General features: G+C 56.1%; 2 protein-coding genes and 1 non-coding gene across 4 annotated transcripts; 1 reads left to right on the top strand and 2 right to left on the bottom strand.

The window, feature by feature from the left end:
- Window positions 1-1962: 1962 nt before the first annotated feature.
- On the bottom strand, window positions 1963-7061 carry Lingo3 (leucine rich repeat and Ig domain containing 3). Its single transcript, XM_052165381.1, has 2 exons — window positions 5207-7061; window positions 1963-2410 (listed from the first exon to the last, which is right to left on the bottom strand). The coding sequence occupies exon 1, from the start codon at window positions 6986-6988 to the stop codon at window positions 5219-5221; it is 1770 nt and encodes a 589-aa protein (XP_052021341.1). The 5' UTR covers window positions 6989-7061; the 3' UTR covers window positions 1963-2410; window positions 5207-5218.
- Window positions 7062-8409: 1348 nt separating this feature from the next.
- On the top strand, window positions 8410-8520 carry LOC127671372 (U6 spliceosomal RNA). The gene has a single exon (XR_007974733.1). It is a non-coding gene; the product is annotated as a U6 spliceosomal RNA (small nuclear RNA).
- A 15233-nt stretch (window positions 8521-23753) lies between these two features.
- On the bottom strand, window positions 23754-26543 carry Lsm7 (LSM7 homolog, U6 small nuclear RNA and mRNA degradation associated). 2 transcript variants are annotated; one of them, XM_052165385.1, is made up of 4 exons: window positions 26485-26543; window positions 25634-25724; window positions 24654-24725; window positions 23754-24020 (listed from the first exon to the last, which is right to left on the bottom strand). In XM_052165385.1, the coding sequence occupies exons 1-4, from the start codon at window positions 26488-26490 to the stop codon at window positions 23878-23880; spliced, it is 312 nt and encodes a 103-aa protein (XP_052021345.1). In that variant the 5' UTR covers window positions 26491-26543; the 3' UTR covers window positions 23754-23877. The 2 variants fall into 2 exon arrangements, with proteins under 2 accessions (XP_052021345.1, XP_052021344.1); XM_052165384.1 differs by having other exon boundaries at window positions 25634-25727; window positions 26485-26536.
- Window positions 26544-26549: the final 6 nt, after the last annotated feature.

Raw genomic sequence — 26549 nt, 5'->3', positions numbered from 1 at the left:
GCCGACTAAGGTGAGACTAGTGGCATTTTAGGCTACTGAGATCCTACTGTGTGCAGGTCTGTCTGTCTCATGAAGCCCACAACCTCGGGGACCAGTGGATAAACAGAACTTGGTTACATGAAGCATGTGCAAGTAGCTGGGTAGGGAGTGCTGGGAAGGCTGAGGTTAGACCTTTGCAGTGGTCAGGCATTCCTCCAAATATCTTCCCCGCCCCTACGTACATGGTGCTGTGGGGTCACACAATGCTGTCTGAGCAAGAAATGGCTGCCTGTCTATACGGAGACCTGAGCCTTGGGTTTGTTCTTGTTTTTCAGGTAGCTTTGACTTTGCTTTGTGGTCAAGGATGATGTAGAATTCATGATCTTTCTGCTCCCGGTGCAAGGATGATGGAGATGTGCTGCTCTTCCATCTCTTTTCGTTTTTTTTTTTTTTTTCCTCGTTTTTTGAGACAGGGTTTCTCTGTGTAGCCCTGGCTGTCCTGGACTTCACTCTGTAGACCAGGCTGACCTCGAACTCAGAAATCCACCTGCCTCTGCCTCCCAAGTGCTGGGATTACAGGTGTGCGCCACCACACCCGGCTCTCTTTTTGTTTTAAATTAGTAATGTATGGTTGCCTGGAGATCCTGATAGATTTTAACGGTGACAGTAAGGTAGGTGCCCTCACAAAGGTCTTAGGGGCCATGGGGTTCCACTGTAACACCAAAAGCAGTTTGGTTTTTTGTTTTGGCTTTTGGGTTTTTTTGAAACAGGGTTTCTCTGTAGCCCTGGCTGTCCTGGAACTCACTTTGTAGACCAGACTGGCCTTGAATTCAGAAATCTGCCTGCCTCAGCCTCCCAAGTGCTGGGATTGCAGGCGTGCGCCACCACTGCCAGACTCCAAAAACAGTTTCTTGAGCTCGCAGTGTCTGAGGAACTCAGCTGTGTGAGAGCCACCAATCAGAGGCTGTAGGTGTTGTATCCCAGATGGGACCTGATAGTTGAAGTCCTGAGCAACAGGTCAGCTCCATGCTTCCTGTTTGTTCCCCTGCTCTCCCTGACCATGGCCTCCTCAAAAATACCAACAAGGCCATGCCTGTCACTCCAGTGCCCAGAGGGCTGGGACAGGAGGGTTTGAGTTTCAAGCTAGCCTGTTTCACACAGCCAGACTATCAAGAACAAAAAAGGCCCGGGGATGGGAACAGGAGCACCACGTGAGCTTGACAACCCCTTTTTGGTTCAGAAGCCTCAGGTAGGAGACAGTCACCTCCTGAACACATGTTTCAGGGTACCACGCTCCCAAGAAGGTGTGTTAGCAAACACAAGTCCTGTAGCCTCACTGGGTGGACAGTTCACTCCTGCAGAGGTTCCTAGCAAGAGCCCAGAGTGAACACCACCATGCCTGGCTACTTTGTTTTTGGGTTTTTTTTGTTTGTTTGGTTGGTTGGTTGGTTGGTTTTTTTTGTTTGTTTTGGATTTGGTTTTTTTGAAACAGGGTTTCTCTGTGTAGCCCTGGCTGTCCTGGAACTCACTCTGTAGACCAGGCTAGCCTCAAACTCAGAAATCTGCCTGCCTCTGCCTCCCAGAGTGCTGGGATTACAGACATGTGCCACCACCCCCTGGCTACTTTAATTATATGTGCAAGTGTGTGTGTGTGTGTGTGTGTGTAGTTGCCTGGCTACTTTGTTTTTAATTATGTGTGAGTGCGCGTGCCTCTGTGTGTGTGTGTGTGTGTGTGTGTGTGTGTAGTTGCCTGAGAAGGTGATGGGCAACTGGAGCTGGAGTTAAGAGACCATTGTAAGCCAATCAGCTTGTGTCGGGCCCAAGTCTGATGGGCTGGTGAAACGAGGGAGCTCTTAAGCATGGACTCAGGCTTTGAGCTTTCTCCAGCCCCTGATTTGTGATGCTCCTGATAATTCAGGGTTTCCCACAGTAGGCAACTACTGACTACACCCCCAGCCCCTCACTGGGGATTTTATGCTCCAACTCTCACCACAACCCCATCATCATTGCTGGGGATTCTAGGTGGGGCTGCCTCAGTCTCCCAAATAGCTAGGATAACTGGTTTGGACAAGTTAGGAATTTGTTTTCTTGTTTGGACCATAAAGTGCCCCTGTACAGGGCATTTGTCTTCTGGCCTAGAACAGTGAGTGGCCAGGGAGCCGCTCCAGCCAGCCTCCTGTGTGCGGCCTGCTGGGGTGGGATGACTGGCCAGCAAGGAACTGCATTTCAGTAGCTACCTGTGGGTGGCTTCTGCCGTCCTGGGGAACACATGCACACAGTGTGCACGTACACAGGTAGGTTGGAGACTGAAGTTCTCTGCTCCAAAGACCCTCTGAGATGAAGGTGACACCTGGACTCTTAGATCCGTGGCAGATCCTTGGTGCTGTGTGATCATGGGGGGCTGCTTGCCCTCTCTGATTCATTTTCTCATCTGTGGAACAGGAATGTCAGGCATCTTTCAGGATACTGGGAAGCACTCATCACAGTCTGGGATTGGGACACAACGTCCAGCCCAGAGGACACCAGGAGGACACACATAGAGATAGGTGAGCCACTGTATAAACAGGGCCTAGTGCAAGAGAACTAGGCAGGTGCTTGTAGCAGCAGCTCAGGCCCCCTGAAAGAGGAGGTGTCAGGCTTAGGCAGACAGGCCGGGCCCAGAGTGGAGCTGGGACCTTCCCAGGGGTACCCCTCACCTCTAGCCTGGAGGATGGGACACTGTGGGGACAGAAACCGGGAGGTGAGGCTTTGAAGTGAGCAGGCCTAGGGCAGGGGCGAGAGAGGTGCAAAGATGGGCATGGTGGCTTACGCTTGTCACCCAGCACCCGAGTGGGAGGCAGATGAATCCAGAGTTCAAGGTCAGCTTCAGCTACATAGCAAGTTTGAAACCAGCCTGGGCTACATGAATTTCTGTTTAAAAAAATGGCTTGAATAATAATTTATAAGAAGGCAGGCTGGGGGCTGGAGAGATGACTCAGCGGGTAAGAGCACTGACTGCTCTTCCAAAGGTCATGAGTTCAAATCCCAGCATCCACATGGTGGCTCACAACCATCCATAAAGAGATCTGACACCTACAGTGTACTTACATATAATAAATAAATATTTAAAAAAAAAAAAAAAAAAAAAAGAAGGCAGGCTGGGTCTTTTAGTCAAGTGCTCCAGTGACTTCGATTTACGGAGGAGTGCAGCCGAGGTAGCACAGACTGGGCCTTTGCGTCCCTGGGTTCCTGTCGGCAGGTCACCTAGGAAGGCCCTGGTGCCTCTCTCTAATACAAAGCACATGGACGACCACCATCAGTGAACTCTCACAGCACTGTCCTGCCCTGCTGTGTGGCCATGGTAATATCTCTGTCACACCAAGTGTCTGAGGTGCTGGGGATAGAACCAGCTCCCTGTGTGGGAAGTGAGCCCCGGCCTCAGCCCCAAGCCTATAAACATTACATCTTCCAACTTGTTGCCCAGCTGAGGCCGGCCTCTGCCCTGCCTCCCATCTCCCATGGATTGCTGTGTGCTCTCTGTGACCCGCTTTGCCACTAGCAGCTTCCCTCCTGGGTCACACTCGTTATCAGGGCCACACAGCTTCCCAACCTCAAAGGAGGGACCCAGCCACTCCAACACCCACCCCACCCCTCTTATGGGAATAATAATATCTAAAAGTTATTTGTATTAAATCAGCTTGTTTAATTGCATTTTAGTCAAACACAGCAGGTGAGGATAGAAGTTGTTGGGACTGGGGAACCCCAATGTAATGTACTGACACGTTGTGAACTCTAACCCTGCCGGAGTGCACCCCTCCTGTCTCAATAACTCTAAAGGCACTTAGATTTTGTTGGTGGTTGTTTTCAGGGCCCTGGGGTTGCCATAGCAACAGGGGCTAAGAGGACCTCCAGGACCAAAGAGGTCGATCTCGTCAGGCTCAGGGATAGAATCTGAAAATGTCAGTCCACCCAGCCACTCGTGTCCTGTGGATCAGCTTGTACATGACGGGGGAAGGCTGGAAGGGAGGTCAGGACAAAGGGGTTCCCATTTTCCCAGCCCAGCTCAGACTGGCCAGGCTCTCGGGGGCTTTCCTTGCCTTGGGTCGTCTTCCTGTCTGGACACAGTCACGAGGGCCTGCCTCGGCATACAGGGCAGAGGCTACAAGCCCAGTCTTGTTCTATGAAGGAAGACACAGAGAGTCCCAGCGGACCACAGACATCACAGCTGGACAGGTGGGAAGCGAGCTGCAGTCTGTCTTACCACATGTCCAAGGGGTCAGCTGCGCCTTCCTGTTTCTGGCCAAGTCCCACACAGTGCCCTCTGTCCCCTCTCTCAACAGTGTCCTAACTGTGACCGGGCAGAGGTTACACTGGGAAGGAACTTAGTTGGGATAGGCTAGTGGATCCCTACCGGGCCCTGTCTAATGTCTGAGCATTCTCAATCACCTGCCCCTGCCTGCTCACCCCGGCAGCAGGTGACTCCCCCTGCAGAGCAGCAGAGTGGATGTGGCTGGCCTGAGAGGTATGCCTCGGACCCAGGGTAGCCAGCCCCCCGCAAGCAGATATCCAGCACGGCAAGGCAGGGTGGAGGGGCTTCTAAGGGATATGGGGACATGGCTTCTCCTGGCAGGTGGCCTCCTAGGCCTGAAATTCCTGGTGGGATGGAAAGTGGGGAGGCCGGGGGACAGAGTTCCCGAGGTGACTGCGAGCCTCTCAGCAGGTCTGGGGTAGCCCTGGGGACCCGAGTAGCAGTGAACAGGAGCCGGCCTGAGCATTCCCAGGACCCCTACTGTAGTCCTGGGCCTTGTGTGTGACACAGGTCACAATGAGCTGAGAAGACAGACACCCATTGCAAGCACGGTGTGGCCTGTGTCCCCAGGTGTTCTCACTGTAGGCACCTGGGGGACATGACTGCTGAGTGGGGACAGAGGGAGGACACAGGACTTTGGGGCCACAGCCTGCACCTGCATAAGAAACCTGGACCCTGAGTGTTCCACTTTGGGTCCCAGCACAGCAGCCACAGCAGAGGATGGTAAAGACAGGTTGAAACCCTTACAAAACACTTCAGGAACTGCAAAATGTGTGATCTGCTCAAAAACTGTCCCGCAGATGTCTACAAAAATAAGGAAGTTCTGCTTGTGAGCTGACTTGCAGCCACCTCCATGACTACCCCCTGGGGAAAATATGCATAGGTGGAAATTATCTGGGACTGGACAGAGGTTCGAGTGGTCCCCTTCCCACAGCTCACCGTGGGACCGGCTCAGATCATCTTCATGTTGAACTTGCGCGCACCACCCTGGCCAGCTGCAGCTGCAGGACCGTCCACCTTGCGGAAGGAATATTCCACGGAGAAGTTATTCTTGTGCTGTCCGCGGCCGCGGCTCCACACAAACAGCAGCAGAAAGCAGAAGAGGACCACGCCCAAGAAGGTGATGCAGCCCATGGCGGTGGACACAAGAATGGTGGTGAGGTCCAGCGGGAACCGGACGCCCACCTGCGTCTCGTTGTGCCCATTGCCATGGGTCCGGTTGGCGGCCGGCTGGACGGTCAAGGTGGCGAAATAAGTGTCGTTACCCCCGGCGTTGCTGGCCACGCACGTGTAGGTGCCGCTGTCCTGGGGCCGCGTGTCCGCGATGGCCAGGGTGCCCCCAGGCAGCACGCGTGCCCGGCCCCGGCTGGCAGCCGTAACCGAGTGGTGCTGGGGCGTCACCCAGGCTACCGTGGGCGCGGGCTCACCTTCAGCGCGACACAGAAAGCGCACGTCGTCGCCCTCGGTGGCGGTCACATGCTGCAGCCGCCTCTCCCGGATCTTGGGCTTGCGACACACGAAGTACTCAAAGAGCACGGAGTCGGGAAGGTTGTGCAAGGCGTCGCCGCGCACCTCGGCGGGGGTGGCACAGGCGGGAAGTCTGCCGTCGAAGTTGAGGGTCTTCCGCCTCTGCACGATCCACAGCAGGCGACAGTCGCAGGCCAGCGGGTTGCCATCCACACGCAGCGTCTCGAGCGTGTTCACCGAGTGGAACGTGTTCTCCTCCAGCGTGGACAGCAGGTTGTCGGAGAGGTTGAGCAGGCGGATCTGTCGCAACCCCACGAAGGCCTGCGGCTCGATGACTGCCAGCAGGGCTCCCGCTAGGTGCAGCTCGCGCAGGCGCACCAGGTCTCTGAAGGAGCCGCGTGGCACCATGCTGATGGGGTTGTGCGACAGGTTGAGGCACGTGAGGTGGGCCTGCTGTCGCAGCGCGGCGGCCGGCACAGCCGTGATGTTGGTGTGCGTGATGGACAACGACGTGAGGTTCAGCCCACGCAGGCTGCCCGGGGCTACTTCCTCCAGCAGCGGCCAGTTGTCGATCTCCAGATGCGAGAGTCCCGGAAGCTTCTGGAAATTCTGGTCCTCCAGGGCGGCGATGGCCAGGTGGCGCAGGCGCAGAGCGCCCAAGCCCCGCAGGTGACCCAGTGACTCCGGGGACAGTGATGTGAGATTGCAGCGCTCCAGCGTGAGCTCGGCCAGCCCCAGAAGCCCTGCGAAGGCCCTGCGGGAGATGAACACCAGGTCATTGTCGCCCACCTCCAGCCGCTGCAGGCTGCGCAGATCCTGGAAGCTGAAATCCAACAGGATGACCAGCTTGTTCTCACTCAGGTCCAGCAGCGTGAGGCTGTCCAGATGCGTGAACACACCTGGCGGGATAAGCTTCAGCTGGTTGCCACGGAGACGCAGGACGCGCAGGCGGGGCAGGTTGGCGAAGGCCCCGGGCTCCACGTGGGCAATCACGTTATGGTTGAGGTCCAGCTCCTCCAGGGTGGGCAGCGAGGCCAGGTCCCCAGGGTTCAGGCAGCGGATGCGGTTGCGGTTCAGCTCCAGCATCCGCGTCTCCGCCGGGATGCCTTCGGGGATGGCAGTCAGCCGGCGGCGCCCGCAGGCCACGGTGCGGGTGGATGGGGAGCACTCGCAGCGTGCGGGGCAGCCCGCAGCCAGGGGCGCTGTGGGCAGCAGCAGCAAGTGCAGGCCCAGCATGTGCAGCCAGCAGGTCATGGTGTAGGGTCTGGGCCTAGAGCCACGCCGGCATAGTCCAGGACAGCTGGAATGGGAAGAGAGATAGACTACATCCGTATCCATGGTGCCCAGCTAGACCCAAGGATGCTGACCCAATGACAGCACACCCAGAAAATCTTGACCCAGATGCCCACAGTGACGGTACACATGATAGAAACCCAGGGCTCCTGGACAGAGAGCAGAGAAAGTGTGGGCATCCACGTTGGAGTATTACTCAGCCATGAAGGGGAGTGGGGCACTGACACACACCTGCAGGATCCTTGAGGACACTCTGCTCAGTGAGAGACCATGTCCTGGAAAACCACTTAGAGGGGATCCATGAAACACCTAGAACAGGTGTCCGAGGTGTAAAACAAGTTCTCTTGTAGCTCAGGCTGGCCTCAAACCAGTCTGGTAAGTAGCTGAGGCTACCCTTGAAGATGGGCGCAGAGCTGGGTGATGAAGCAAACTGCTCAGAACTTGAGCAACAGGAAGATTCCTGCCCTTTGGCCTCGGAGGGGCCGGGCCTGGTAAACACTATTGAATTTGGCTGTCTGGAGTCCGATGCTGTGACAGAGGACAACTCCCCTTCTGCAGAGACCCAGCTGGTGAGTCGTGATGACCCTCGGTGGCTGTGAGATAGATCCTCTAGCTAGGATAGAGGAACAGCCAGGAAACGCCCTAAGACTGCATTGAAGGCTCATGGAGCTACTGGTGGGGACTGGAGACGGGAGTGGGCAGGGAGCTAAGATGCCAATAGATGCTGAGACATCTTGCAGTGCTGGCCTGACTAGACTGGACCAGTGTTTCTCTCCGGGATCCTGACTGTAAGCCAGACCCAGGGGTTGAGGTGGCAGAGGGACAGCTGGACCGAGCTGCCTGGCCTCTTTTGCAACGCGGCTTCCCATCTGCCAGGCAGCTATTTATGGCATGTTAGCAGCTGAAGCCCCCCAGGCAAGACTACCGACACAGAGCAGACTGGCAGCCCTGGTAACTGAGTATGCCAGGCTTGCGAGGAGAGACTGGAAGGCACAGGTGTGAAGGAGAGCCCCTGCCAGGAATTCCCTTGTGAGGGGGCTGGGGGCGTGGTCAGGGTGGAGCTCCGCCTAGAATCCCCCAGAGAGGAGGCTGGGGGCGTGGTCAGGGGAAGTGGCCAAGCATGGAGCTCCTGCCTGGAATCCCCTGTGAGGGGCAGGAGGTGTGGTCAGCGGTGGAGCCCCTATATAGTCCTCACTTTCTCTGTCTTTCTGTGCTGTGTGCAAGTGTGGAGCCCAGAGGTGAAATCCTCCGCAGTCATCCTCAACCTTGCCTTTTGAGACAAGATCTCTTAGTGGGACCCGAAGTCTGATGAATGGGCTAGGCTATTCAGCCTCGAGCCCCAGGGGTCCTCCTACTTCTTCAGCATTGAAATACCAAAGTCTGTGCTCGCTCGCTTCGGCAGCACATATACTAAAATTGGAACGATACAGAGAAGATTAGCATGGCCCCTGCGTAAGGATGACATGCAAATTCGTGAAGTGTTCCATATTAAAAAAAAAAAAAAGAAAGAAATACCAAAGTCTGCCCCCCTCTTGCCAGCTTCTCTGTGGGGATTTGAACTCAGGTCTTCGGGCTTGTGTAAGAGCGCCTCATGACTGAGCCATCACCTTCACAGCCTCCTACAAGCTACACCATGCTAAGTTCTTGAGCCAGAGCCCCTCTCTCAGATTTTGCTTCACGCGTGTGGTTTTTTTTGAAGTGGGTGTTCAGGTAGCCCAGGTTGGAACCGTCTGTGTGGGTGTTCTTAAACACCTGATCTTTGTTTCTGCCTCCGGAGTTCTAGACTCAGAACAGACCATCCAGGTCTGGCAGAAAGTGCCTAGTACTGATAGATAGGTCAAGTGTCTCTAGGTCGCTGCCACTGAACCCCCGCCTCCCCGAGAGCTCCCCGATGCTGATGGCCCCTGCACCCTTTCTGGCCCAGGCTTGTCAAACCTCAGCCACCATATCCCTCCAGGGCGCTCCAGGCAAGAGCGCTCTATAATTGCTCCACCAGGCAGGGACAGTAGATCTCTTGAGCCAGCTCAGCAGGGGCCACTCAAAGGGTGACCTAGATTTTCAACTCTAACCTTTCCTGGCAGGCCTGGCCCTGTCATCTCCTCTGCAGGGTGACAGAAAAGCTACAGGGCTGGGGTGAGGTGGGGAGGGGAGGGGAAGGGTGGGCAGCTAGCTGTCTGAAGCAACCTCCAGCTTCCAGCTTGGACCCTGACCCTCCTTCTGTGTGATTGCAGGACCTTACCGGCCCCTTTCCCATGTTTACTGACCAAGGCGTGTAAGGGTGGAATCACCTCCCGTGTGCTTTCTCAGGGAGAGGGACAGCAGATGCTGGAGCATCACTGTGGGGTCGAAGGCCATCGCTGGCCTCTTGTGTTGAAGAAGGCAGGCAGGGAAAGGATGCCCCGGGCACTGGGGATTGGGGTGGCTGGATTGGCTGCTTTCTCTGTCCCCTCTCTTGCCCGGTGGCCTTGTGGGAGGGCTACTCACAAAGCCACCTCTCTGGGTCCCCGGCCCCGGGTTGAGTGTCTCCCCGCTGAGGACTGGACTACTCTGTGGCTTTTTTTACTTGCTGTAGACTTTGCCACACCGAAGCTCAGTCAGGTCTCAAACTGTCAGCAATCCTCCTGCCTCAGACTCCCGAGGGCTGACAAAGGAAAGACAGTAAGTAGAACTGGCTAGTCATCTCTCGTTGGTCTCCTGCCGTGCGTCACCCTGGGCTCCTCTCAACCCACCTCCAGGGACCAGGAGCCAAGGGAAGGGGTGCTTTTCCCTACTCCCACTGACAGCCACCAGGCGCTGGCAGCTCCCTCACACACGCCTTTAATCCCCACACTCGGGAGGCAGAGGCAGGAGGATCTCTGTGAGCCTGGACTACAGAGTGAGTTCCAGGACAGCCAGGGCTACACAGAGAAACCTTGTTTCTCCCCGCCCCCCCCACACCCCCCAGACAGGGTTTCTCTGTGTAGCCCTGGCTGTCCTGGAACTCTCTCTGTAGACCAGGCTGGCCTTGAACTCAGAAATCTGCCTGCCTCTTCCCGACTACTGGGATTAAAGGCATGCCACCACTGCCCAGCTAGAAACCTTGTTTCAAATAAACAAAACAAAACAAAAAAAACAACAACAACAAAAAACCCTATCCCTGAACCCAAATGAGTTAAAAAATAAATAAATAAAATTTAAAAACAAAAAACGAAAAAGAAAAAAAGAAAAACAGGAAAATAAAGCTGGAGTGTGGCTCACGAATGGAGCCCCCTTGGAATGCCCCCCTCCAGTGCCGTTCTGGGGGGTGTGGTCAGGGGTGGAACACTTGTTTAACCTGCCAGAGACCCAGGGGTTCTATTCCTGACACTGGGGAAAAAATGTCTAAAAGGGACACTTTTGATCCGAAGGCCCCTCTGAGGCTGTGCACCTGACCCTAGGATGGCTGCCTCATGTAGTAGAATCTAGAACCTTCCGGCTTCTCCCTCACTCCACCCCACAGTGGAACCTGTGATGCTGGGTTGCCTGGGCTGGTTCATGCAGTCACCACTGCGATCACCCTCGGTGGGCTTCAGGGGTCTGGCTAGCCCAGGATGGACTCTGTGGAAGGGAGAGTCAAGCTGAAGGCTTCAAGGACATGACTCATTAATATGCATGAGAAACCACTGCAGTGGCCTTGGCAGGGCCTGATTGCAGGGTCCAGCCTGCCCAGTCACTGTCCTCCCAACCCGTCGCTCATGTCACCCTGGGATGGGGGGTCCTACGATTTCAAGCAGCCGCCCAGGGCCTCCAAGTACATTCACATACAACAAGCACCTCTACCTCAGACCTCTGTCACCCCGCCCTCCTCTCCAGCCCCCAGCTACCTACAAATCCACATCCGATTCTCCCATTCTGGACATTTCCTATCACGGAGTCCCACACCGGGCGGCCTGCTGGGTCCCTGTAGTTCCCTGAGAGTGAGCAGACATTAAAAAAAAAAATACAGACAACCAAATGAACTGAAGGTTTGTAAAACCTTCCAGAGGAGAGTGAGTTCAGGGCTACGGGATGGCAAAGGGTGGACCCAAGGGACCGGGTCACCCTGTCCCATGTTTGGGTGGAGAGGAGGTGTTCCCACTCAGCCCGGGACAATAGGGCGCCACAGGGGGATACAGAGCAGGAAAGCCAGTCAGATTCGCTTTATGAAGCGCTCGCTGCCATGACTGCCCACCCGCCCGCCCGCCCGCCCGAGTTCTGTCCCTGGATCCACGCAGTGTCAGAGGACATCTGCCTCCCACCAGTTGTCCTCTGACCTCCAGGGATGTGTTCACATTTGTACACACACAGCCCAGATGCCCAAGGTCAGGGTCTGCTCAACCCTGCTCAATGTCTCTGTGGGCAGAAAGACGTTCAGCTCTCTCCAGCCTCAGTGCCCATTTTGCAGAAGGGCCAAACAGGACCCCAGGGCTAGGGTGTTATCCTCCGACTAGCCCGCTTCCAGATGCTGCCAGTTAGAAGCAGGTTTCTAACTCACTCACTCACTCTCATTCATTCATTCAACAAGCATTTAGTAGACACCTGCTGTATGTCTGTTGCTGTCCTCAATCTTAATGGAAATGGGACCATGGTGAAGGGGATTGGTCACCTCCTGGACAGGACACTGTCGATGGGTCCAAGCCAAGGATTGTCCTGGGTTTTCTGTCCCATGTCTCCTTGGGGTTGTGGAAAGGAAACAGGCAGGAAGGTGAAGCAGGAAGACTCTTAGATGTTGTGATCCTGGATGCACAGAGGGAGGAGGGGGCCTTGAGCCAAGGCCTGTGGGACCTCCTCACCATGATCCTGCTGGGGATGGTCCCTGGGCCAGCCTGGGTCTTAGGAGGGAGTGTGTGTGTGTGTGTGTGTGTGTGTGTGGCAGGTGGTGGCTTCCTCCAGCAGCTGGGGGAACTCGCACTCAGGACCACTGTGATTTGGTGGGGGTGAGATGTGGCCTCTATTGATGGGGGGAAGGAGGGGAGCAATGGTTTTGCTCCCCGCTCTGAGGTCTAACACCTGCTGAAGCCAAACTGGGGGTCAGCTAGAGGTCCCCAAGGCCTACACCCATGGGGCAGTCTGGAACACAGAAGCCTTTCCTCCCAACCTCCGAACTCTCTGGCTACAGACAAAGAAGCGAAGAGTTCAGTCCAAGGGGAGGCAGGGTATGGCTGTGGAACCCTGGGTCTCTCTAGATAGCAAGACCCTGAGTGACACTCTCCCTCTCAGGGGAGAGATGAACCTGTGTGCTGGGGGTGACAGGCTTCAGTGGTCTCCTGTCCTTCACCCCTGCGTCCCCCTACCACAGTAAGAGTGTAGGGGTAAAATGGGGTGAAGACGGCCCTGGCACCCCCACGGCACCACCCTCTGAGGTATACTTTTGGGGACACTCTCCCAGCTCCCACCTCCAGTGCTGGTACATTCTCCGTCCTAGATCTCAGCCCTCCTGGGCCTTTAATCCATGACAATTCATTAAGGTCTAATTAGCCTCCATCTGCCCTGGGTCCCTGGCCACTGTTTGGGGGGTGGAGGGGCTCCTGACCCAATTTTGTTAATAGCCTGTGCCTGAGGGGAGTAGTGGGCTCCCTACCACCCACCACAACATGAAGGAGAGGAAGTTCGGGCAAACACTTAATCCCTAATGTATGTTGTGTCTGCTCATCTACTAGTCCTGAGAACAGAAATGGCGGCCCTCACGGAAGGGTGAGGAGACCGAATCAGGCTTTACAACCTGGTTGCCAGGTTGGGGTGTCAATTGTAGGAAGGAACCAGGGGCAGAAGAGCAGCTAGGAAGCTGAGGGGGCCCCCACTGAGCCCCCCACCCTGTCCTGGGGTCCTGGGTGTTCTTTCTCCTCTCACCCCACCTCATCTGGGTGTCTGTGCGGAGGGGGGGCCCAGCTCACTCACCTGTGAGCTGTTTTTACTAAATCCTAACTCCTCATTGTTCTCAAGCTCAAGATTGACATGGGAGGCGGTGGGCGGCTCACCCGGGCTGCCCACACGGAACAGAACGCACGCGGTAGCTGGAAAGAGTTCTAAAAGGCTTCCAACCTGGTGAGCTGGGAGTGAGTCAGGAGATCCCCGGGGGAAGAGGCACAAAAAACCTTGGCGTTGGGACCTTGTGTGCTCCCACCCTTCATGCCTGGCTGCACCTGGGGGTGGATGGCAGTGGCCACCCCCACTCTACAGATGGAAACACTGAGGCCGGACGTGCATGCCTGCCCCTTGGGTGGCAGCTGATAGACACCCTGGCTATCCTGGTACAATATCAGGGCCTGGATGCATCAGTGCGTGACACCCTGGTCCTGAGAGGAGGTGGTTGCCAGGATGGGGTGTCAACAGTAGGAAGGAACCAGGGACAGAAGAGCAGCTAGGAAGCTGAGGGGAACCCCCCACTGAGCCTCCCACCCCATCCTGGGTGTCTTCTTCCTCCTACCCCACCTCATCTGGGTGTCTGTGTCCAAGGGACACCCATGGGGTGAGCTGACACTGTTCTAAGCCTCCCTGGCAGCTCAGGGGTAAAGGGGCCAGGGCTGAGCTTTTTGAACTCTCGAGTCCCCAAGGGATGTTGCTTCCAACCTGAGCCCCTCTACCTCATGTCATTCACCTCATGTCATTCACCTCTTCACACCCTTCTTACAACAGTTGTAGCCTGGTGCTTCCCCAGGGAGCCCTCCTGGGTTACCCTCAGCCTGATACTTCTGCTCTTGCTAAAAAAGTCTCCAAGTTCCAAGCCCTAATAACCCCTCCCTGTCACCAAAGGCAGGCATCCTATACCCACCAAGCCACCCAGAGCCACAGGGTCTCAAGACCTGCCTGGGCTCTGGGTCCCCTCCACACACATCAAGAAGCCTCCTGGCACCAGTAAAGCTTCCCAAATGCACCTGACCCCCACGTTCTGAGTATTCCCACGGGAGGAGGGACACCTGTGTTGTGGGGGCTCTGGCGTTAGGAGCCCTTGCTCATATGGTGGGGTAGGGGGGACACAGGCACTGTGTTCAACTGGAACCTAAGCTCTAAGCCTCTCAACTTGTTGAATGGGGCCCAGTGGCCTCCTTGGTCAGGCCCAGTGCCCGGGGGACACCTGGCCTGGCCTGTGGGATGAGATAAACAGATGCCCCCACCAATGTGGCCGCTACTGGGACACAGGCCTGCCCAGTGGGGGGTCTCTGCCCAACACCCCAGTCCTTCCCCCACGGGATCGAGACCCCCAAAATGTGTGAGTCCCGCGTGTAGACACCCCCCCTTCCAATTCACCTCGTGCGTGCATCGCCCTGCATTGACTGGCGGGGGGAATCTCAAGGCGCCCAGCCGCAGCTCCATCCCGGGTGTCCCCCTGCCGCAGTGCGCATTACCATTCCGCGTCCCCCAGGGTGCTCACCCACATGCACCCCTCAATCCCCAAGCTATGCATCTCTGGAGGCGGGGTGAACCCTGAAGTTTCCCCGGGGGGTACAGAAGGGCTGGAGAGGAGAGCGAGTGGGGGGCCTGGAGGGGTCCCCGGACTGCAGCGCTGTCACTCACCTGGGCGGCTCCTTCTCGGACGCGCGCGGGGGGCCGCTCGGAGCCGCCACCAGCCGCCGCCGCCACGGCCGCCACAGCCACCACCGCCGCCACCGCCACCTCCCAGGCTCCGCCGTGCGCGTCTCCACCGCGCATTCCCGTGCTCATGGCCAGGGCGCGCGCGAGCTGCAAGGGGCGCGCGCGACAACACGTGTTGGAGCAGGTCCGGGGCAGACGGGGACGCGGCACCCGGGTACCCCGCGTGCCTAGCACATATCTGTCCTCGGGGCCTCCGCAGACACTGGGTACCGAGAAATGCTTGGGGGCTCCCCAGATACGACAGGTTGTCCCGTTGGAACCTTCTGGAAATTGCCAACTCTCCACTGTCCCCTCCCTCGCAGGACAGGCCTCTACCATCTGCATTGTACCGCACACCTGCGGGCCCTGCCAAGTCTCATCCCTAGTGGCCTTGCTCCTCAGTGAGTCCCCGAGCCCGCCTCGGCTCCCCACTGTTCCCCTGCCGGCCTTCCTCCAGCTGCTACCGGCGGCTGTGGCTGCCGCCCGCGATCCAGTCCTCTTCCCTGTGCCTGGGACAGCGCTGAGCGCTATGGCAAACAGAGCCTAGTGTGGTGGGAGGTAGATCGATCCTGCATTACACAGGGGAACATGGAGAGAGCCAGAGGTAGAGGAGGGGCCAGGGAGAAGGCTCAGAAGCCAGAGCAGTGGCTGCTTTCGCTGAGGACTGCGGTTTGGGTCCCAGCATCCACATAGCAGCTCACATCTGTGACTCCAGCTCCGGGGGACCTGAGGCCGCCTGCCTTCTGGTTTGTGAGCTCCTGTGTGCACAGAATTAAAAACAAGATAAATCTTCGCCCAAATCTCAGTGCTTGGGAGGCAGAGGCAGGTGGATCTCCGAGTTCCAGGCAAGCCTGGTCTACAGAGTGAGTTCCAGGACTACACTGAAAAGCCGCCACTCAAAATAAACTAAATTTACAAAGGAGTGTGTGTGCCTGGCTCTGCCTGGTGAAAGGGCTCACAGCACAGAGGACCCCCTACCCACCCCCTTCTGAGGCGGGGGACCCAGAGCTTCCTGGTGAGAGCCAGCTTAAACAGAAAGGAAGCCGGGGCTGGGGTGTGGACCAGCGCCTCCTGAGTTGGGGGCTCAGGCCTTGGGGTGCAGGGTGGGAGATGTGAGAGGGGGGAGGTAACAGTCCCCAAGAACAGAGGCTCGTTCAGTGTACCAGCCATTCCGAGCAGCCGGCTGCATCTGACTCTGTCCTCGCTGTAGAAACCTGAGTGAGCGGAGGCCCAGCTGCCTTTGTCCCTGGAGAGGGGTGGACTCTAAGCCTAGCTGCAGGGAGCCGGGGCGGGGCGTGTCCTGCGCGACCCCCTCGTGGGCCCTCTCTGTCCTCCAGGAAGGTTCAGTGGCAGTCAGCTCTGCCACCTGTGACTCAAGCAGGCTCCTTTCCCAGACCATCCCATTGCCCTGAGGCCAGAAACTGCAGCTTGTGAGGCAGACCAGGTCCCTCCCCAAGCCAAGAAGCCAGGAAGCCAGTGTCCCCCAACATCCTTGGAGGTAGACCCCTACTCCACCCTAGGCCGGCCCTGTCTGCATACTACTGTGCTGTGTGACCCCAGGCAGATTGCATCCCTTCTCTGAGTCTCTGAGGTTGTGACCACGGGCTCTGGGGTCTCCTGGACAGGCATGAGTTGAGCGCCTACTGCATACAAAGCTACATGGCTTTGCATACCGGCTTTGCATACCGGCTTTGCACGCCTGGGGAGACAGCTATGATCAAAGGCAGAGGTGAATATAGGGTTCCTCAGGGACACTGGCCGGATCCTGGGCCCCATTCTAGGTTTTGCCCATCTGGCCTGAGTCCACCTCCAAGTACCAAGGCGCTCACATGCCTAGCTCTGCAGACTCTGCAGACCACAGTTTTAATGACTGGGCTGGGGGCAGGGCACCAGGGCGCGAGGGGGCGGCAACAGCAGGCAGGGAACAGCCGAGGGACCTGGCTCCCGCTGCAGGACCTTTGCACATGCTGTTCCGGCTGCAGAGCAGACCGTCTTCCCTAGCGTCTGCCCCACCCGCCCCTGCTTCCTCCTGACTCACATCCCCACCCGGCTGCCTTCTGTCCCCCGTTCCCAGCCTCCCTGCAATTTCCTAAGATATCCTATAATTTACTCATTCATCCTATTTATGTCTGCCCTCCCCCCCCCCCGCCCGTTCTCCTGAGCATGGCCTCCCTGCGCACGTGCTTGGCGTCCAATAGACTCCTGCTTGAACTAGCGACATAAGTGATGGCAAACTGGACAGGGGCGGTCTGAGGAGAGTGTGGGGTTCTGAAGACCAAGGCATCCCCTGCCCTCTCTGCTCAGTCAGGTGTCACCCGTGGGAGTCAGCTGAGGACAGAGATGTGCTTGAACCATTCATACAGGGGCACTTAATAGACTCTAAACTTGTGTGTAAGGCCTGGATGAGGGTGGTGGGTGTGAAGTCCCCAGGCCCAGTTGCTGTGTGACCATGGGATGTCTCTTGCCCTCTCTGAGCTCAGCGTTCCTGGCAGGTTCCCCCACCTCCATCCCCACCCCGCAGCTCTTCTGAGCCGCTCCAGTGGGAAGGCTGCGTGGGAGAGCTGCAGGAGGGTCACAGCCTTGCAGGCAGCAGAGCTTTGACACCTGGTTGCCAAGGCTACGACCACCTGCAGAGGTGGCGTTGCCACAGAGATGGACCACCTGGGTGGAAGGGGGGCTACTGCTGATGGGGAAGCTTGAGTGTGTCCTGGCAGGGCAGTGACTGCCTGGGAGACAGGCATGCTCAGTATGGTCTGGGGACAGCATGGGGGTCCCCAAGCCAAACTTCAGTAGGGACCCAGATACACAGGAAGTCAGGTGGCACCTTCCAAGGAGCTGAGGGCAGCTGTACCGTCTCAACGCCTGACCAGCGGCCTCCCCCCTGGTCTATGTAACTAGAGGGTAGCAGTCAGATATCAAGGTGTGAAGCCTAGCCCCAGGTTGGCAGGCTCAATGCTGTGCATCCACAGGTCAGTGACAAACCTCTCTGAGCCCTAATAGTTCCATCTGTGAACTGTGAATCAGGTTAGCAATCCCTGTGACTTTGAGCCGGTATGTGGTATCCCCAAGGCTGTCTGTGGTCAACAATACATATCAAGACAGTTACAGGAGTGATAGCATTGGAAAAGGTACAAACACTTTATCTGAAGAGTACGTGGGAGACCCAGAGAGTTCTAGGAAGGGGGGATTACAGCCAGGTTTACCTGATGATAGGTGTCTTAGTCAGGGGTTCTATTCCTGCACAAACATCACGACCAAGAAGCAAGTTGGGGAGGAAAGGGTTTATTCAGCTTACACTTCCACATCATCATCAAAGGAAGTCCATACTGGAACTCAAGCAGGTCAGGAAGCAGGAGCTGATGCAGAGGCCATGGAGGGATGTTTCTTACTGGCTTGGGTCCCCTGGCTTGCTCAGCCTGCTCTCTTATAGAACCCAAGAGCACCAGCCCAGGGATGGCTCCACCCACAAGGGGCCCTCCCCCCTTGATCACTAATTGAGAAAATGCCCCACAGCTGGACTCATGGAGGCACTTCCCCAACTGAAGCTCCTTTCTCTGTGATAACTCCAGCCTGTGTCAGGTTGACACACAAAACCAGCCAGTACAATAGGGGAGGAGCCTTTGTGCTCCATAGGACCTGAAGCCACTCCCAAAGGGAACATAGAAAAATGGCCTCGTGGTCCAGCCAGCCAGGACTATATAGGCCCTGACTCAAAACACAAAAGAAAGGCCAGGAGGGAAGGGGAAGGAAGGGCTGGGGCTCTTGACCCTAGGGGAGTCCTCAGTGGTGGTTCAAGCACCAGCCACTCTCACAGAGGACCTGAGTTCAGTTCCCAGCACTCACAGGGAGTCTGTGACTCCAGCTCCAGGGGACCTGACACCCCCATATGGCTTGCTCAGAAATGGCACAAATGTGTACAGACATATGTGCAGGTAACATGAACATATCTATAAAAAGGAGAAAAAAAATTAGTCTCAAGAGCCAGGGCACGGCTCAGCCCGGAAAGGTGCTTGCTCTCAAGTATGGGGACCTGACTTTGGATCTCCAGAATTTGAAGCTGGGTCACATATAAGCATACAGACAGGGTTTCTCTGTGTATCCCTGGCTGTCTGGAACTTACTCAGTAGACCAAGTGGCCTCGATCTCAAGAAATCCACCTGCCTCTGCCTCCTGAGTATTGGGACTAAAGGTGTGTGCCACCACTGCCCAGCCCAGCCCAGCATCAATTTTTTTTAAAAGATTTATTTATTTATGAGTACACTGTTGCTGTCTTCACACACACCAGAAGGGGGTGTCAGATCCCATTACAGATGGCTGTGAGCCACCATGTAGTTGCTGGGAATTGAACTCAGGCCCTCTGGAAGAACAGCCCATGCTCTTAACCGCTGAGCCGTCTCTCCAGCCCCCAGCATCAATTTTTAAAAATTATGTCATACATTTATTTTGTGTGTGGGTCATGCACTCCTGCCACATGCAGAGGTCAGAGGTCAACTCGTGAGTGTCCCAGGACAGGCCTCAGGCCTCAGGCTGGGTGCCAAGTGCCTTCACTCATGGGATGCCAGTATGGTCCACCAGGCCTGGCTGCCTGTGAACAAAGGCTTTCCTGAGATGATGTTACTGTGTCATGCAGGCTGCCCTCAGACCTCGACTCCTGTGATCTGAAGAGCCAGGGCAAAGGACAGGTACATCTCCATACCTGGTTGGGTTCAGTTGCAAGCGTGGCAAAGGCTATGCCCAGGTCACGAGGGGACCTGCTAAAGAAACTGGTAGGAAAATATCCCTCTGCCTCTGGTTTTTGAAAGTTTTGGGGGCGTTAGTTCCTGGGAACTTTCCAGATCCACTTGGTTTTTGCGGTTTGTGGAGCTGGGAAAGAACCCAAGGTGGCAATGCTGAGAGTGCTCATCCCGGAGCTCCGCCCCCAGCCCTTGACTAGGGAAGTCTAGTCGGGGGCACCACCCCTGACCACGCCCCCAGCCCTTGACTAGGGAAGTCTAGTCGGCGGCACCACCCCTGACCACTCCCCCAGCCCATCACTGGGGCTTTTAGGCAGGGCTCCACCTCTGACCAGGCTTCCAGCCCTTCACTGAGGGATTCTAGACAGGGCTCCACCCTGACCACGCCCCCATCCATCAATGGGGATTTTAGGTGGGGCTCCACCTCTGACCACGCCTCCAGCCCTTCACTGAGGGATTCTAGGTGGGGCTCCATACTGACCACGCCCACTGCCCTCTCGCTGGGGTTTTCTAGTTTGGGTCTACACTTGTGTTAAGTGTCGATTGTGCATCTCTTTGAAGGATGGAGTTAGGGGATGAGTGGTGTCAGGTGGCTCACGGATATGGCTGAATCACAAACCTATTTTTGACAGCAGTAGCCAGGGAGGCACTAGGGGGAAAGGGGAGTGTGGGCGGATCCCCAAGTGGTTGTGGATCTGGTTTCTACCATTGAGTTCATGAGTCCAGGACACAGGACAACGTGTGGAAATCAGTCCTCTCCTCCACCATTTGGGTCCTGGGGATGGAAGTCAGATTATCAGACTTGGCGGCAAATCCCTTTAACCACTGGCCCATCCGGCCAGCCAGTTTTTTGTTTTTTGATACTGGGTCTGGATATACATTCCAGACTGGCCTTGAACTGGTGATCCTCCTGGCTCAGTGGCCCCATAGTTGGGCTCATGCACTTCCCAGCCTGGCTCTCTTGTCTTCCATCTCCTGCCTTAGCTGTCCGTCCCCCTCCCCTCCCGATCACATCGCTGCCCAGCAGGAGAATGTTGGGGGCTACAGGTCCCCCCCCCCCGCCCCCGCCGTGGTCTCTGCTGCTCAGGGTGAGCCTTGCTGGATACTGAGAGTGAGCTGTGGGGGAGAGGGCTACGAGCTTGCCTTGTGTGAGGGTTAAAGCTCACTCACTAGGGCCTTTTACTGTGTGAGACCTGGATCCCCCTGATCCCCTCCCAGATAGGGACAGCTGCAGAGCCCAAGTGGAGTGTGAAGGTACTGGGCCCCTTTGGAAAAGCTGCAGAGAGATCCCAGAGCTTCAGGCTGTGAAGTGGGGCTGGATTCCCTGGTGCATCCTAACTCACTCCTTCTGGAGAGGGAAGTGTCCCCAGAAGCCAACAGTGCCCGGATTCTTCCTGGAGGAATCTGCTTCTCACAGCCGCCTGGGTCAGGCCTCAGGTGTCCAGTTCGCTGAGCAGAGAGTGACATGTCTCTGTTGCAGGTGGGTTAGGGTTTCGGTGGCAGAAGGTCCTGTTCTACAAAGGGTCATCTGGGTTCTGGGACCTCGCCAGGGCTGGGGCAAGGGCTCCCTTTGCCTGTCTGGGATGCACCGGTGGTGTGAGAGATGTCCCTTTTTCATTATCCTGCCCCTGCCTGCCTCCTCTCCCCTCCCGATTCCTCATGCCCTTGTAGCCAAAGATGACTTTAAACTTGTAATCCTCCTGCCTTCCAGTCCCCTGTGCAGCCTGGTGCATGCCCACAAGCACTGTCTTCAAGCTACAGACATAGATAGCCACATAGATTCGGATCCCCCTTGTGGTACCTGCATCCCCATTCTCCCCACATTGCCTGTACTATATCCCCAAGTCCTGTGTAGTCAGAGAAGGGTTCGATGCCACAGAGGAGAGGGAGGCAGCAGTGGAGAGGCCCTGTGAGCAGCCTGTGGGAGAGGAGGGACCTTAAGTACACATAGGATCCGGCCCACTTCCTGAAGCTTCTGGAAGCTGCTGTGACAGTGGGGGGCTCAGGGGTGTCCTGTCAGTCTGCGGTTAAGCTGTGGCCTGGCTGTTGGTCCCAGTCTGCAGTGTCTCAGAGCAGGGTCTCTCAGAGTAGGATCCCCCTACACGAGACCTGCGGCCTCTCTGCGAAGATCTGCAAGCCTAAAGCCATGGTGACGGGCACGTGCAGCAGACTGGGACTGATGGCAGGAGCCCCCTGAGGCAGCCTGAGGTCTGTGCTGGCAGCTGAGGAGCTGGAAGGGCGGGAGTCGGGGTGGGGTCGCTGCTAGTCAGCAGGCGGGGTGGAGGGCGGATCTTGTGAGTTGCTGTGTTGTTGCCCTGGTGCCTCCCTGCTGCTCCACCCCCTCTGCTTCTCATCTAAGTCTCCATAGTCTCACCTTCCTTGTCTGCCTTTCTCCCTTCTGAATCCTAGTAAAATATTAAAATTTCAATGTAATATTAAGGAAAACATTAAATATTAAATGTCTCCTTTTAAAAATATTAAAACGCTCAGCTGGATCCGGCTCTCCAGCCCTAGACCACTTTCTCCAATCCCAAGGTGACATGGGACTTTCAGACACATCCAACCTTCCCGGATATTTGGCAGGACACCATTGTCTGCAAAATGCACAGTGACACACCCATGAAACCTCGAGCTTAAAATGAAAATTAGGGGCCGGGCATGGATGGGTTTTTAATCCCAGCACTCTGGAGGCAGAGGCAGGTGGAACTCTGCAAAGTCAAGGCAGTCTGATCTACTGACATAATTCAAGGACAGCCAGAGCTACACAGAAAAACCCTGTCTTGAAAAACAACAACAACAACAAAATGCTCACCACAAATGGGGACTGTTCTGCACACATGTACTTCCCTCTGCGTGCGATCCTGGGCTGGGTCAGCAAGTTTCTGTGACATTACACTGTCTAACAAATATCCACCTAGTAGCACCGTGCTCTTCATCATGCTTACGTCCGGACAGTCTCATCCAGGCTGTCCACTGTGACTTTCATTTTTTTTTTTTTTTTGGTTTTTTTTTTCCAAGACAGGGTTTCTCTGCATAGCCCTGGCTGTCCTGGAACTCACTCTGTAGACCAGGCTGGCCTCGAACTCAGAGATCCGCCTGCCTCTTCCTCCCAGAGTGCTGGGATTACAGGCGTGTGCCACCACAGCCCAGCTGTGACTTTCATTTTATTTCTGTGTTTATATCTTTGAGTACAAGCACCGTGCCATTCTCAGTTTTTCCCCCCTCTGTAGATTCTGCAGGGATTAAACCGAGGTCATCAGGCTTGACCACAAACACCTCTACCCGTAGAGACCCCCTCACTGGCCTGGTCTGTGCACAGGGTGTGGTGGTCCGTGCACAGCCTGTCTACAAGGTCTACAAGGAAAAGTAACTTGGAACCTAGCAGGGGACACCCTACTGTGTGCAGTTCCTCTCTCCCATGCCGGGCAGGCAGCTGTTAGCTTTTAGAACCTAGGTCCTGTCACTCCTGAAGTGATTCCATGTGTCTTGCTGAGCTCTGAGCCTCCAGGGCCTGTGACATCACTGCCCTGTGGCACTGCTGGGTGTCCACACTCTGAGGCTCAGCAAGTGTGGGACACTTCCCCTAAGTTACACAGCCTGAGGAAGGGCAGGGGCACAGATCTCCCCCCGCCCCACCGTGGTTTGCTACCTGCAGGGTAGGTGGCTCTTTTGAGGAGGGTCATGGACAAGCCTTGTAGCTTAGGGGTGTGGAGGGGAGTGTTGGCTGCACTGACTTAATTTCCTCCTTGGCTTCTGTGAGTGCTAGGCAGGGCTGACTGGCTGCAAGTCTTGTTTTCTCGACTAGGGAGCAGGGAGCTTGACTCTAGCCTTGGGTCACATCTTCAGAGAGTCACTCTCCCTGCCTAGCTCCCCAAAACTTAAGAGTGGGCTGATTGTCCCTGAGGGTTGTGGCTGTGGGGTCCTGTGCTCCATGAGCCATGCGCTGCAGGGCCAGACTCCGAGGGACACAAGTCATTTCCTAATTCCCAGCTGAGCTGTTCCTCAGGCGCGCAGAGCCCTGCCCTGGCCCTGGCTGCTCCTCTTGTGGCAGAGGCTTTAGGGAGCCACTCTCCAGCATGAGGGACCTCAGGGCCCAGGCTCCCTGCCAGCCAGTCCTCTCCTCGGGCCCTCCAGGTTCCCCTGGGCAGAGAGAATAGGCACTGGTCAGTGCTGAGGTGACCCCACATGGAGGAAGGCCCGGTCATGGCCAGCTCTAGGTGTCGTCTTCTTGCTACAGCCCATCAGGTGAGGCTGGCTGGGCTGTGGGACCTCGGGCGCCCAGGTTTCTCCCATCCCCGTGCTAGTCCCCAGCTGTGCTGTGCTCTGCCTTGGACCATGGTGTCTGAGCAAAGTCTCCACCCTGGCTTCTCCAAAGATCAAAGTCATGGAGCAGAAGGGGGCAGGGAGTGGAGGGGGGACCGGGATGCTCACATGGGCAATTTTATTAAAAAACAAAACAAAACAGGAACGAAAGACCAAAACATCAAAACATCAAACAGAAGTTCGCCCCACAGAGGAAGGTGCCGGGGCCGCCGTCCTCCATTGCTGCTAAGTGTCCTGCTGCTGCACGAAGGGGTTAGGGATGGCCTCCATGCCATCCTGCGGGCAGATGAGCACCACCGAGGTGCCGCGACACACCACGAGCCCCAGCTGCCGAGTGTCCTCCGTCAGCTTGTACTGGTCATCGGGGTCTGGGGGGGATGACAGGCAAGAGGAATTACGTGGGCATCCTTCCATGAGCATGCCATAGCTAGCACCTCAGAGGGGCCCTGAGAGCGCTCACTCACAGCTCTCAGGGACTGATAGGTCCAGATGCTCTGGAACACCTGCACCAGCGGCTGTACCACAGCACCCTGGGGGCGGCTGAAGGAGGAGCTGGACATCTCCAGCAAGCTTCAAAAGAGAGCCCATGCTGACCCCATAAACACCAAGGGCTACCTGTTGGGCAGCAGAAGCACTGGAGAGGGTGGACAACAAGTGAAGCTGGTAATCCATTAGACATAATGGTCATGAGGGCTGGAGATGGGTAACCTGATGGTGGGGATCTGCTCAGGGCATTACGGGGTGGGCCTGCTTACACAGAGGTGAGATCCCACGAGCCCCGGAATCCCTGATGCAGGCAAACCTGGCAGAGGACAATGGCCACCACTCCTGCTGTGCCCTGAGTGCTGAGGAAAGAACCAGCTACCTGAGGAGAATGAGCTAGAAGTCTCATTCCTGGGGTCCTCCTGGCAAGCTCACCACCCTCACCCTAAGTCACCACCTGGTGTAATCGGACCCCAAAGGCCCCCAGCATTGCCCTGTGACAACCTCGGCCGGCTCACCTCGCATGTACTCAATGGTCCCATCCAGCACCAGGTTGAGCAGTGGGTCAAAGCCTTTTAGGATACCGCTGGCTTGAGAACAGGGGGAAGACATGAAGAAGAATGTCAGTCCACCCCCAACACACAGAGACCCTGGTATGAAGACTTCAGGGACAGTTGCTACCACAGAACTCATGGGTAAGTGTGGTGGCCTAGTCACTGTGACCTCTCTTCTTTCCAGTATGGAAGGGGCTATAGACAGTGTCAATAAAACTTTATAGTTACCTGAACTGAATTCTACATAGTTTCCATGCAATATGAAACAGACCTTTTCTTCCTTCCTTCCTTCCTTTTTTCTTGACGGTCTCATTTGCCCAAGCTGGTCTCCAACTCACGAGGCATCCTCCTGCCTTACCTCCCAGCGTTAGAATGCCAGGCTTATACAACCACGCCAGGTTTACATGGGGTTGGGAATAGAACCCAGGGCTTCACACCACTCAAACTGGCCTGGAACTTTCAATCCTCTGTCCACTGAGAAACCTTCCACATTCCTGCTATGCTCAGATGCTTTTTTTTTTTTTTTTTTTTGGTTTTCCGAGACAGGGTTTCTCTGTATAGCCCTGGCTGTCCTGGAACTCACTTTGTAGACCAGGCTGGCCTCGAACTCAGAGATCCACCTGCCTCTGCCTCCCAAGTGCTGGGATTACAGGTGTGCGCCACCACCGTCCAGCTTATGCCCAGATGCTTAAGGACACACCTTCTTATCGCCTCCCTCCACCTCCTCCTGGATCCTGGCCCTTCCATCAGGATCCATCCATGCTGGCCTGGGTGCTAATCCCACGGGGCTTCCTTTCCTGGGATTCTGTTCCCCACCCACAATTGGGGCATGCCTTTCAATACACTGACAGCCCAAGCTTAGTCCTGACTGGAGCACCTGTACTTCCCGTGCTGGCTGTGACCTTAGCCAAGCTGTGTCCGGGAACCCTGCTGTACGCACTCACCTTCCCGGCCACCCTGGAACTTCACTCGGATGGTCTTATCAATATACTTCGACAAGTCCAAGATGCTTTCTTTCTTCTTTTTCTCTTTGTCCTGCTGGAGGGTGGGACGCTGAGTTAGAGAGGTCCAGCCTTCCCACATCCCTGTTGCCTGGGCCTGGCACCCAGGGACTCCTTTACACCTCAAGCCCCCATAACCCGTGTGCATCCTCATCTCCAGTGTCCCCCTAAATTCTTTTTTTCCTTTTAAAGATTTATTTATTTATTTATTATATGTACGTTCACCGTAGCTGTCTTCAGACACCCCAGAAGAGGGCGTCAGATCTCCTTAAGGATGGTTGTGAGCCACCATGTGGTTGCTGGGATTAGAACTCAGGACCTTCGGAAGAGCCGTCAGTGCTCTTAACCGCTGGGCCAACTCTCCAGCCCACCTCCACCCCCGCTGCCCCTAATTGAATTCTATGCCCCCGAGCCTGCATTTCTGTCTGCATGCTCATGTCCTCATCAGCATCCCTACATCTCCCATCTGCACTATTTCCTGTACGCACCCCTATGTTGCCTGGTCTGCACCCCCCATCCCCCGTGTCTACATCCTCACGTCCTGTCTGCATTTCATGGCCCCTGTCAGCATCCCCCATGTCCCGCGTCTGCATCCTCAAGTCTGTCGTCTGCATCCCATGTCCCCTGGTCTGTATCCCCACGTTCCCTGGTCTGCAGTCCCACGTGGCTCCCATCCCTCAGCACCCTGCCTCCCTATTTTCGGGCGTCCGTCATTCTCCTTTTAGTCTTTCTGTGCTCGCTCCCACTGCCCCACGAGCCCATAACCCCGCTTTCCGCGATCTAGCAATGCTCACCGCCATCTTGCCGCCTCGCGCCGCTCTGCGCAGCCGCCGCCCCGCCCCTTTCTAACGAGGGACCT

The sequence above is a fragment of the Apodemus sylvaticus genome, chromosome 20 (assembly GCF_947179515.1).
Source record: "Apodemus sylvaticus chromosome 20, mApoSyl1.1, whole genome shotgun sequence".
NCBI classification, from domain to species: domain Eukaryota; kingdom Metazoa; phylum Chordata; class Mammalia; order Rodentia; family Muridae; genus Apodemus; species Apodemus sylvaticus.
The sequence above is the reverse complement of the archived record's forward strand: the minus strand, read 5'-3'. Positions and strand labels throughout refer to the sequence as shown.

What these genes read in the sequence shown, in the direction of transcription:
- Lingo3 (XM_052165381.1), bottom strand. Translation starts at nt 6,988, where the DNA reads ATGACCTGCTGGCTGCACATGCTGGGCCTGCACTTGCTGCTGCTGCCC.
- Lsm7 (XM_052165384.1), bottom strand. An exon ending in GTTCCAGGGTGGCCGGGAAG is followed by an intron (nt 24,726 to 25,633) that starts GTGAGTGCGTAC and finishes CCTGTTCTCAAG; the next exon opens with CCAGCGGTATCCTAAAAGGC. An exon ending in GACCATTGAGTACATGCGAG is followed by an intron (nt 24,021 to 24,653) that starts GTGAGCCGGCCG and finishes CATCCCCCCCAG; the next exon opens with ACCCCGATGACCAGTACAAG.